The sequence below is a fragment of the Agelaius phoeniceus genome, chromosome 11 (genome assembly GCF_051311805.1).
Source record: "Agelaius phoeniceus isolate bAgePho1 chromosome 11, bAgePho1.hap1, whole genome shotgun sequence".
Classification (NCBI taxonomy): Eukaryota; Metazoa; Chordata; class Aves; order Passeriformes; family Icteridae; genus Agelaius; species Agelaius phoeniceus.
Window position 1 is genome coordinate 16,307,516 of NC_135275.1, and position 12,305 is coordinate 16,319,820.

At 47.6% G+C, this 12,305-nt stretch overlaps 1 protein-coding gene across 3 annotated transcripts in view; it reads left to right on the plus strand.

Annotated features, from left to right (window-relative positions):
* SYNPR (synaptoporin) overlaps positions 1–12,305 on the plus strand; it is a 99,923-nt gene that overhangs the window by 47,906 nt on the left and 39,712 nt on the right. The window contains exon 1 of one of the 3 annotated variants that reach the window (XM_054639987.2): positions 10,341–10,497. The exons of the other annotated variants lie outside the window; for them this stretch is intronic. Within the exon in view, the coding sequence (XP_054495962.1) occupies positions 10,474–10,497 (24 nt within the window). The 5' untranslated portion in view covers positions 10,341–10,473. Of the gene's footprint in view, positions 1–10,340; positions 10,498–12,305 lie in introns of those variants that run through there. 3 annotated transcript variants of the gene reach the window in all.

Below are 12,305 nucleotides of genomic sequence, written 5' to 3' on the forward strand. Positions count from 1 at the left end.
TTCCATGTAAACCATGGAAGACAACATCCATGTGCTGCTTCTGGGGGGGGTTCTCATTTCAAGAAATAATAACCAATACTTGAATCTTACACACACAAAATGTGCAAAAGCCCAAGGACAGTGAGCTGTTTTGCACAGAAAGCCTCTGCTGGTTGGACAAGGACAGTCTCCTGCAAGCCACAGGGAAGGTCAGCCTAAAGCACTTGTGTGGCTGCCTGCTTGAGACTTTAAAAATGCACCACTCACCTTCGTTCACAGGGGAAATACAGCCCCTGACCTTCCTGAAGCTGGAGTTTGGAAGAGCCTTGCTGATGGTGATTCAGGTAAGACATTGCCTGGTGTTTGCATTGGCTGTGTTGCTTTCTGTTAGGGGCATGACTGATATTGCTGAGCATTGGGACAATGCAGGTTACCCTGATGACACACAGTAGTCAACGTGTCTCAGACAGAACTGAGGATATCCCAGCACAGCATCCCCCACTTGCACTTTTGGGGATATCAACTGGAGAGGTTTAACCTTTCACCACATGGCCCAACCCTTGCTTTCCTTCAGCTTTGTTCTCCATGTGGAGTTTCTTCAGTGGTCCCTGGTTGTGTTACAAGGGGCCACCTGCTTCTTTGGGTGTGACATCCATTACAGAGCTGAGTGCAAGTGTAGGCACACACAGCCATCTCCTCTCCCCTGTATGCTGGCACAGGGGCAGGTCTGTGGTGTGCCCTTCTCAGAAGCAGCTGTGTTTTGTTCTCATAATGGGTGCAGTTATATAGGGGAGAGGGATTCGCACATCCCATGGAGCTGGAGCAGCAGAGTGCCCCACATCTGGGAATAAGCCTTGGGCTAACAGCTGGCTGAAAGCTTTTGGTGGGTTGGATGCATCTGGGAGCACATGTTTTGCCAAGGGGAAGGCTCCTGTCTCCACTGCAAACACAACAGCCAGTGCTCTCCTTAATTACTTCCATCTAGGAAAGTTGATGGCTTCTTTAACTATGTTTAATGAAAAATAGGTAGCAAGATGAATGCTTTGCTCTTGTATCTAAAATCCACTGATAATTAGAGCTTATGGAAGCAGTAATGTACTTCCTTTTCATATTTCCCTGACTAATGAGTCAATTGAAACACATTTTCATTCTTTTATCCATAGTACTTTAATTTGGGGAATACAGAGACCCTGCACACGTTTTCTTGCATGTTTGGGTCACTGCAAATAGTAAAGTTGGGCTGGCCTTGATTTACCCACTGCTTACACAGCCTGTGCTCTGCTCTTCCAGATTCATCCTGAAGGATCTACTGCTGTTTGATGGGAATTCCTCAAAACACAGTGTCACTTCATGAGGATCACAGGACAGCCTGGGACTCTCATTCCTCTTCTTTGAGGATGAAGAGTTGGCAATTTTAAATGGACACACCACAAGCAGTATGTCAAAAGGAGATGGAGGAAGATTGGGAGCTCTGGCAGGTTTTGAATCTTTGAAGAATCAGACCCTAAGAACGTTGATCTTAAGGCCTGTGTTTATAAGAGTGATTGCTTTGCCATGTTCTCCTTGAGGACCTGGCTGAGCATCCAAAGAGGGCACATACACATTGTCCCCTCCACTGAGGCAAGCTGGCTCATGCCACCAGATCCGTTTTGTCACTGTGAGCTCCTCTGTGTTCTGTGCCATCACCACCACTTGTAGGAACAATAGGAGATTTTGCTGCTCCTGTGCCTGGCAGCCTCAGTTTTCCTTGTTTATCCTTGATTGTCCTCCTGTACTTGGACACAGGGATCGTTCTCAGTCACACTGGTGGGTTTGCTTCAGCCCTGGTGTGTTGGTGTCTCCCTGCTCTGTCCTTGCCATGCCTGGCACAGCTGAGGCTGTGGGCTCTGCTTGCTGCCACGGAGGTGGCACCTCACTGACAGTGCCACCACTAGGGTGACTTTGGCCATAACACAGTTTCTCTGTGTCTGCAGCTTTCTGAGGAAGGAGGTCTGTCAGCCTGAGGGTTCATTTGCACAAACACCATGGGTGAGAAATCTAACACTGTGTTGGGCCATGTTTATTTTAAATCCCTACTCTCTGTCAGAGAGCTCTGTAAGCCAAGGCAGTCCCCAGCCCTTGGGAGCACCAGGGCTCTCTGGGCTGGACGTGGTGGGAGCTCTCCTGGTTTGTCTGGGAGCACTGTGGTGCTGCTTTGCTGCCCAAGCAATGGCAAAAATGATTTTTCCATCTTCTTGTCTTAAAGAGAAGCAAGTTTAGTGATGGGGGAGAACAGAGTAATGCAGCTCAGGGAAGAGCTGTCTTTCCTGAGGGCTCTCACAGTGCACATAAGGGATTTTGGTCAGGGTGTCTCAGGCTTGCATGGGAAGCAATAGTTTCCTGTGTGGCTGCAGAACATTGTGCTGGGGCTGGTCCATCCTTGCTGTAGGGTAAGAGAAAGGGTTAGCAATTTTTATTTCACACATTTTTAAACTGGTGCTCTGTTTCTCTCACTCCAGTGTTGATGGACACTGCTGTTGTCCATCCCAAGGACGGCTCCAGGAGCAGGCTGAGTGAAGGCTGGGATGCTGTACCCCTGCCTCTGGCTGTAGTGGGTGGGGTGGTGGTTGTCCCAGGAGGAAAAGCCCCTCAGATGAACCAATCTCCCTTGATTCCCACATGGGCCTGGTGGTGCAGTGAGTGTGCTGATGTGCTCTGTGCTCCTGTCTGTGTGTGTCAGCCCCAGCACAGGGAGAGGCTCCTCCAGGCAAGAGAGATGACTCTGGAGCTGGTCCAGGTGCACGCAGAGCCCTGGCACTGGGTCCCTCCTGGCATGGGCACCTTCCTCTGGGACACCACTTTGGGAAATGTGTTGTTTCCCAGCTTTTCCTTGCCAGCTCTCAGCAGTTTCTGTGCGTGCCCACAAGGGAGCAACCCCAGCACAGGGTTGTTGTCTCCAGAGAGACAGATTGTAGGGATGAGTGTGAGGTCAAATCTGTCTTCCCTCACCCCTTCCAGCCCTACCACCTCATCCCAAACCTGAGCTGAACAGTGAGTTTAGGCCCTCTGTGTCCTGGGCAAGAGGAGTATCCCACAAGGAAGGAAGGACATGCTGGAGGAGAGAGCAGGAGACCCTGGCTGTATCTTCTGCAGCAAACCCAGTGCCATCTCCAGGACCATGGCATGAATTAGCCAGGGACATCAATCCAGGATGTACAGGAAACAAGTAAGGCTTCAGACAGAGCTTAACTATTTGGATGACTGAAAATCTGGTGCTTTTTGCAGTTTCCTATAAGTGCATAGACAAATTGTACTCATCTTAGAGAAGCACAGAATCATTTAGTCTGGAAAAGACCTTTAAGATCCTGGAGCCCAACAGACATTTTAGTGTATATCTTTGATGCTTGAACAGGTAGCTGGGTGTCTTGGTGGGGTTTTTTATGTGAGACTCTGTCCCAGGGTTTGGGGAAGGTGTAAACCTGTGTTTTTAGGCTTTGTGAGTGTCACCTCAACCTCAGGGCTGGGAGGAAGTCCCAGGGTAGGCAGTCACAGCTGGGCTTAGAGGTCAGGTTCAACTATGCAACATCAAACACCTCAGTTGAGCTGCCTGGGTCAGGAGGGAGAGATGGGCAGGACTGGCCTTTCCTGGGATGGACACAGCACAAGGGACAGAATCTCCTGCTTGAAGGACCTGTCCCTCCCCTTTGAGTTCCTTTGAGTTGTAGAAGCAGCATTCACAGGGCAGTGGTGGCACCTTGGCAGCTGCAGCCCCAGTGCCTGCAGAAAGGGCCTTTGAAAAAAGCTGAGGGAAGAAACAACTCCTTGCTATTTTTATCCTTGCACCAGCCCCCGGGGATTTCGATTGACAGGTTTAGTTATGAAGCCAATATTATGAGTTTAACTATGAGTGAAATAACACAACTTCTGTGGGAAGCAGAGTAAAAGAGGCAATTATGCAGTAGTTTAATAACAGCACGCTGCTGGCTGGGTAGCTGAAAACTTACAGTTGACAGTAATTAGATTTTTCCATTCTTCCTGTTAAATAGCTATAAAAATTACAACAGAAAATAATCTGATTCTCTTTTATTTCGTGCTGTTTTCATCATCCAGTCAGTATCCATTTGGTCTTCTGATTGTTCTTTATATGGTTTTGGTATCTGGTATTTAAGACATGCAGAAATGGGAAAATGCTTAAAAATGCAGAAAGCACTAGGAATGAGGGAATGGCAGTAACACTCTTGTGAGCATGAGAATGCAGGGGATGCTTGAGTGGACAGTGAGGGCTTTCCAAATTGACTTACTCTGAATAAACAGTTGGACTTCTAACCACAGGAGTTATTCCAAATCATTTAAAATTACAGTAAAAAATGAGATGTTAGGAATTAAATCCCCATTTACCTGTCTGTTGCTGTAATGTGCCAGGTGTAGATAAGCAGGAGGGATGGAGGGAGGTGCTGTGGCACATCAATCTGCACTGGTTGCTTGCTGCCTTCATCTCCCTGCTGGGATGGGAGCCCATGCTGTGATGTGATTCTGGGCTTTGGGCTCCCTGCTGGGATGGCAGAGTGAGGAGTGGGGGTGTTTGTTGGCTGGCAAAGAGCTGGACTTGCACAAAAATCTGTGAGGTCCCTCAGATCTGCAGGGCATCTCCTCTTGCCAGGTTTTCTGCTCTTCCACAGCCCTGCAGTGCTGGGATTTGTGCCCTGCAGTGCTGGGGCTGTACAGGCATCTCATGTCCCTGTTGTTCACATCCCAAGTGGTGCTTCCTTGTCTGCTGCCCTCCTTTCAAGCACTGTCCTTTTTTTTTTCCCTCTGTGTCTAGACAGCAGTAAATTTTCTCTTATGGCATAAAAACATGAATTACTTTAGAAATACACAGTTGTTAAACTTTCAGGGTGAAACTTAATGAGCCAACAAATGTGTGGCATTTGGCTGCTTATGATCATAGCTTGAAAGTGCAGCACAGCACAAAGGGAGGAACTCTCAGGTTTGCTTTCACCACTGAAAGCTCAGGATGGGATATTTGCTTGGAGATTAAAAGTATTCTTCCTTTTGCTCTCCTTTACCTTGTCATGTAAAAGATCCAGGTATGATAAATGGTATCCTGGTTGTGATGTTGTGCAGGGAATTTAATGTGAGGTGATGTTTTGCAGCTCTGGTGCCTGGTGGGATCTCTGACTCTCAATAAATACATTCTGTGGCAGCACACCCGACCTCACAGCACAGCATGTCTGTGATTTTATTGCTTTTACTCTGTCATGGCAGGAGCATCACAGTTCAACTTCACACATGTGTTTCAGTTTTAAGGCACTGTGCAGGTGCCCAGAGCTGATAGCAGGGCAAAGGCCACCTCCAGGTTTGCCTCCACCCTGTTTGGTTCTCCTGGTTGAAGAAATGCGCCGTGCTTTTGGCAGATGCAAGGGCTCCAGATGGTGCTGGGAAAAGTGCAAATTAAAGATTTGATTTCGGCCCTTCCTCACTTTAATAAAATCATGTTTTTCCCTCTGTTAGAGGCTTTTTTTTAGGAGCTTTTAAAAATGTATCCCCTCTCTTTTTTTTTTTCCCTACCCCTACCTCTGAGCCTGTGACTTTCAGCTCATCCCCGTGTCATTGGGAGTTGTTCTGCTGGTTGCTATCCAAAGTGGGTACCTTCCAGCCTGTTTTTCTGGTGCTATTCTTTAAAAGGTGGGTATAACCCATTAATCAGTGGCTGGCTTTCTGTGTTGTGGCCTGTTGCCAGGTTGAGCCAGGTGGACAAGGTAGTGAATAGTGCATGGGGTCTTGACACCTGGACATGTGCTGGTGAAGTTCAGACTTGCAGTGTCTGCTAAAACAAATATTCCTGCGTGTTCTGGGCTCCTACTGGCCCTTGTGTGAGGGACAGGGGCAGCCCAAAACAGCTGGTGCTGCTCTTGGACTGTGTCTGCTCCCCCCATAGGCATCATTCTTCTGCAGTGCTCTGGTGGAAGAGCAAGAGGCTGGAAGGAGTCACCTTCTGGGGCTGGTCCAACCTGTGGGCCTCTACCTGGACCTAATTTTGGCTTGGGGGGATGAGGGAGAGGAGAGCTGTCATCTCCCCCCTCAGTTCCATCTGGAATGGCATGTGTGCTCCCAGGCATGTGCTGTGCTGATGCTCACACAGTGCCCGAGTCACCACCCTGTATTAGCTTATTCCAGCACATTTCCTTGCTACAAAATTAGATCCATTTTGCAAATTGCTGCTGCACTAGGAATTGGATTGAAGGGGTATTTTTGTTACTTTTCTAGTTTTCTTTCTCTTCTCCCCCCCACCTTTTTTTTTTTTTCCACTGGAGTAAATCAGGAATAAGTCAACAGAATCAAGCCCTTAGTGCTTTCAGCAACATGCTCATTTAAATTGGATGCAAGAGGGTGTCTGTGTTTACATTTGGCCTGCCAAGAATCTCTGTTTCAGAAACTGGCTTACATAATATGTCAAAATTGGTTTACTCATTAGCATTGCAAACTGCATGAAACAAGCCCAGATTGATAAACTCGCAGCAATATTTGCATCCGGATCTGAGTGGCACAGGGGGAGGGGAAGTTCATTAGGAAATGTTCCATTTCCACAAGAAAAACAAATGGTTTCCAGTTATAGATCTCAGACTTTGTTAATTTTCCGTCTTCCCAAAGTTAAATAAAGATTGAGAGGGAAATGTGAAAATCTCTGTTGGCAAATGGGCAGCCTATCTTAATATTCCCTGTGCTGGTGGGTGGTTCACAGCAGCAGCTCCAGGTAGGCTGATTGTCCTCTCCCAGCTGGGGCTCCAGCCCCTCTGTCAGGCTCCAGCCTTCTTGGACACCACTGCTGCCTTGATGGATGCTTTCTCTGCAGCACAGGTGGGATGGACACTTTGCTATTATTAATTAACTTTTCCAAGTGTGGAGTGGCCACCATTGCAGTAGCACGGTCCAAAGGACCTTTGGTGGTGCTGCCTGTTCCTGGCTTTACCTGGGCAGGGCAAGGGTGCAATGCAGCCTTGGGCAGAGCCCAGAACCCTGATGTGGAAAAGCTCCAGCTCAGGTGCACCATGACTAGACTGATGAAGCTCCATCTGCACAGTGCAGTGTGGGATTTTAGAGGTGTCTGTAACTCTGCACACACACACAGGAGCAGCCATGAACAGGGGCTCTGGGGTGAATAAAGCAATGGAGCAATAAGAGGCTCTAAGGGCAGTTAGTGCCTATCTGGGTGTTGGATACTCTGTGCTGGTTTGGGGCATGGTGGGAACAGACAGCAAAGAGTGGGGGGGAGCCAGATATTAGAGATAGTTTCTTCACTGAAAGGGTAGCCAAACATTGGAATAGGCTGCCCAGAGAGGTGGTGGAGCCTCTGTCCCTGGAAGTGTTCAAACAATGTGTGTGTGCTGCTTAGGGATGTGGTTTAGTTGTGGACTTGGCAGTGCTGCATTGATTGGGCTCAGTGATCTCAGGGGTCTTTTCCAGCTTCTGTAATTCTGAGCTGTCCTCATGCAGATGCCTCCCCTGAGTCCTGCTGTGTCCAGGGACGAGTCTCTCCCCAGGCTGCTGCCTGTCCTGCTGCTGGTGTCACTGCATCCCTTTCAGCAGCACTGGCCATGGACCTTGCACAAAGTTGATGCCAATCTGTTAGATGTATATTACTTTTCAGTAAGTATCTAAAGTAGTTTGGGGCTTAAATCCCAGGAGTTTTTTAGTTTGCTTTGGAACTCCTAACTCAAAAATCAGAAGTAAAAAGCTCTGAAGTAAAAAGGTAAAAGAAGTAAAAATTACAGCACAGAGACGTGGCATAGCAGTGCTGGTGTTGGCAGCAGCTCTTCTTGTGCTTGGTGATGCTGAGCACCCCATCCAGTATTTCAGATGAATTTTTGAAAAGGAATCTGATAAAGCTGGAGGAAAGACCAGGCTGCAGTGCTGCAGGGTCTGCTGCAGCCTGACAAGTGTTTTGCCTTGTCAGCAAACTCCAGCATGTTCACTTTCAGCAGTGTTAGAACTGATCCACAGCATTCGTGGTGTGTTACCAGTTAGGGGAAAAAGCAGCCCTTGGTTTCTGTTTCCTGTGGAGTCTGTTTTACTGTGTTGTTTGGAAGAGGTGTGTGCCAGGACAGGTCCTCATCTGCTGCAACCCATTGTGCTAAAACTGCATCCCTACATCCCACACAGGTGCCCAGGTGCACACATATTTTAGAGGGCTGAGACATGGCAGCTCTCAGCTCAGCAAAACTCTTGATGGATGTTTTTCAAAGTTTTCAGAAGACTTTAGTGAATTTAAGTAAGCAGTTGTTAGCTGTGGGAAGGGAAAATAAATTTTCTCACTGGAAAAGGAAACGAGAGGTGTTTGCATTTCACTTACTCTCACACCTTGCAGCAAGAGGCTGCTCACCACAAGATACAGCACATTTGAGTGCCAGCTGGAGAGCTGAATGCAGTGAAGAAGGCCAGGAGCAGTGAGCTGCAGCAGCTGGGGAGCTGAGGCAAGCTGGGTATCCTCCTGCCATCCTCCACCCATGTGCTCCCACAGGCTGGAGAAGAGCTTCCAGGGCTGTGGGAGAGCCAGCATCACTCTGTGCTGATGCAGTGGGTGGTGAGTTTGGTGTGGTCCTTGGTCACCTTTGACCACGTGGAGTGCGAACGTGACTGCAGCGTGCAGCTCCTGCCTGCATTGGAAAGGCTTCAAAGGGCTGCTCCCAGTGCAGGGGGAGGCAAATGCTGCCCAGCTCTGCAAACCAGAGTCACTGTGGTGTTTAATCTTCGTGGCTGGGGCTCAAGCAGTGTGCAGGTAGCTGGTGAACGTTTTTGTGTATGCTAAAATGCACCACACAGCAGAGCAGTGCTTCAACCTGAAGAACTCTCTGAGCATCACAGCATCTCCTCATTACAGCATCCACCAGCACCAGGCTGTGTCTGCTGGAAACACAGGGCCACATCCACAGCAGTGACATCTGTCAGCCTGGCTGTGCAGCTCCTGCTTGTGGGAAAGGCTCATAAAGGGTTGTCAGAGCCTCCTCTGCACCTGGATTGTGCTAGAAGTGCCAGCCCCCCACAGATAAACTCTATTATCAGATGAATTCAGCCTCTTTCCTTTTTTGTCTTCAGGATTTTCCCTGTGAATCCCAGCATTTGCTGTAAATCACAAATGCCTGGGGAAAAGCAATTGTGCTCCAATTTTGCAGTGCAGAGAACTGCTGTCACCCCACAGGTGTATCTGTATACCAGCATGTAACTTCTGTCTCCTAATAAAAGGGAAATTTGCCTTATGTCACATGTATTTGTGTATGTTTGATGCTGTGGGTAGAAAAGAGAGTAGAACAGTGCTCAGCTCAGCACTGATCAATAAACAGCACAGTATGGTGTAGTCCTGGTTACCCTGAGTGGTGTTGGGGCACAGGAAAGTGCAGAGCTGACACCTTTCCAAAAGGCATCCATGGATCCCTTCCTGCTCTAAATGTGCTGATGTCCAGAACACAGAGCAGGGAGATGTGGGACTGGCCTGAAGCCCTCTTGTGAGGAAGTTTGCTGTGACAAGGTGTGGGGTTTGTGTCTGTGTAGCTGCTGGGGGGAGCAAATGTGGCACCTTCCCAAAGAAGTGGGGTTTGGCTGCCACTGACGCATCCAGCTCACACAGAGGGGCCTGAGCTCATGCCCTGATACATCCTCCTCCTCCCAACACACATGTGGCATGGCAGAGGTTTTGTTTTGGGTGGATTAACAGCACAAAAAATTTCCCTCTTGGTGCAGGCCAACCCATGGGTTTCCCACTGGTTTTCTCTGATACACAAAAAGGGACAAAAGCTCAGATTCCAGGAGGATGCTTTGGAGGTCTGGTCCTGTGCAAGAACAGGGTGAGCTCAGCCCACATGAAGGTATGGGAGTCTTGAGAAGTCTTTTCCCCTTTCTGCATGGGCTCCTTGCTGCAGCTGCAGGGCAGCTGTCTGAGGTGCAGTGAAAGGAATCTCAAAATGAAACAGAGCCCAAACAGCCCCCAAATCCCACAATGAAGAAGCACTGCTCCAATGACAGTTTGGAGGATCTCCAAGCTTTTTTCAACTTTAGCCCAAAACCGTGGGCTGGTTCTTTTCAGTGGAGCACACAGGAGGGCCAAAGCAATGCTGCACCAGCAGTGGGTGGGAAGGGGCTGCATCTCCCAGCCCACCACAGTGGTACCTGCACCAGCACAAAGCAATCAGCCCCTCACTGAGGGGAAATGATTTCTCCACTCAGGCTGTGTGTAGTCAGTGTCTAATAATATGAGCATTTTGCCATCCCTCTGCAAACAAGTCTGAGGCTGCTGCCTGATTGGTATATCATCTCACTTTCTCTCAGCATTGATTTTCTTGCTCTCCTTATTTGCTTCATAAAAAGCGAGGCAAGGAGCTGATGCTCGCTTGCTCCCTCCCTCCCTCCCTCTCTCTCTCTCTCTCTCTCCTGTGAGAAGCTTTTGGGAGCCTTTATTTTTAGTATGAGACAAACCTTGCTTTATTTCAGGAGACGCAAGTTGGATTATAAATCCTTTTGTAAATGTGTATGGTGATATTTGCTCCGGTAAGTTTTATGCATCTCTATTTATTTGTGTAACTGTACTGGCTGGGGGAGAAGTGGGGTATTTCAGGAATTGTGAAGCCCACAAAATTGTGTTTAGGCTTGGCTTCTTTGTAGCCTCATGCTGAGCCAAACTGTTCTGTGATTTTTAAATATTTTCAGTTTGTATTTGGCTTTGCAGAGAGGGATGCCTGCTTTGAAAACTTGTTTTGCACTTCATTTTACTGCAGAAACATGAACAATGATGATTAAAGGGAAAAGGAATTCTTATTTATTGTGTTCCTTCTGGCATTTTAAATCAAAGGTGCCTCCAAAATAATGCTGCAATATTTGATAGAAAAAAAATCAGTAAGAGCTATTTAATATTGATCAAGCTGAAGTATGAAATCTGACTGCCTATTACCTTAGATCAATCGAAAGCATGACAGCTTGGCAGCAACATGTTCCTCATCAAAATATGTCAATGAAATAAAGAAAATCTTTAATTAAGAAAATAGCTTGCTTTTCACAGTGTAACATCATTAGTACAGGTCAATAGACTGTTGCTCTGACTTTCTGCTCCCTGCCTTGGCTTTTACAGCTCAGCAGCCTCATTCCTCAGCCCTCTTGGTTAACTTGGAGACCTCCTTGTTACCTGTGAATAACAGCAAGGTGCAGTTATTTCTCTCTTCCCATCACAGCTCCTGGTGAGCTTTCCAGGCAGCACAAGTCAGGGACTGTAATAGGCTGAGGAAAACAAGATGTATAGCTTTAATACTTTCAGACTACCTAATACTTGAGTTTGCAGCATTGTACTGATTAATTTATTGACACTTCAATTCTCTCATACTTGAGCCGTATCCATGGGAATCAATAGCTTTGGTGCTCCAGAAGTCTTTAAGAACTCCAGCTGTAGCACAAGTTGGAGCTGCTATGAGAACATGTTTGAGTATGTATCTGCTCAGAAAATCAACAGATTAAACCTAGAATAGCCTGCTACTCTCATGATACCAGGGTATGCTAATAGATGTATGAAGTGTACTTTAATAAGATGTTAGAAGGCTGTAACTGAGTTTATTAAACCCACAGGAGAAGGTAAGGATGTTGTGTAAGCCCAAGCTAAACTCTTCTAAAATCAGAGAGAAATTTCAGATTAGCAATAACTGCTTAGTCATTTTAAGCTGCTTTTGGACAGCTTTAATTATCCATCACCCCCCTCTTTTTTTTTTTTTTTTAATGTAATAGTTCATGTGCTTTCTCACCTGCTTGAAGAGCAGCTGATGGGAATATTTGGTGGTGTGCCCCCCAGCAGTGGCTCATGGCTCTGCTGGGTCTGTGCCCTGGCTGAGCTGATGCTGGTGCCCAGCATCCCACAGGCAGCCAGGGCACTCCACAGGAGAACCCATGTGCTTTGTTCCTGAAAATGGAGTTAATGGGCACTCAGTTCAGAGCCTTTCTGGTGTTTTTGTGATTGCTGTTTCATAAGGACCATACACATATTCAGAGCAGCTGCAATGCTTGAATGTGTGTGCTTGGCACAGAAAATGTGGTACATGAAATGTGCCATGTGCCACCCAAGGTGTGTAACAAAAATTGTCTTTTTCACAGTCCTTTAGCTCGTCAGGTGTGGAGGGCATGGGTGTCTGAGCAGTGCACATCTCACACACTTTCTAAGCATGATCCTGCCTGCCTGAGGACAGCGTTGGGCATTTCTAACTTTGCTCAGCCCTGGTATCTGGCTCAGTGCAGTCCTTGAGGTGAGCAGGGACCATGTTTGGGTGACCCAGGAGGGGAGGGGGCTGAAAAGCACAGCTCCTGCTCCTACCCTGCAA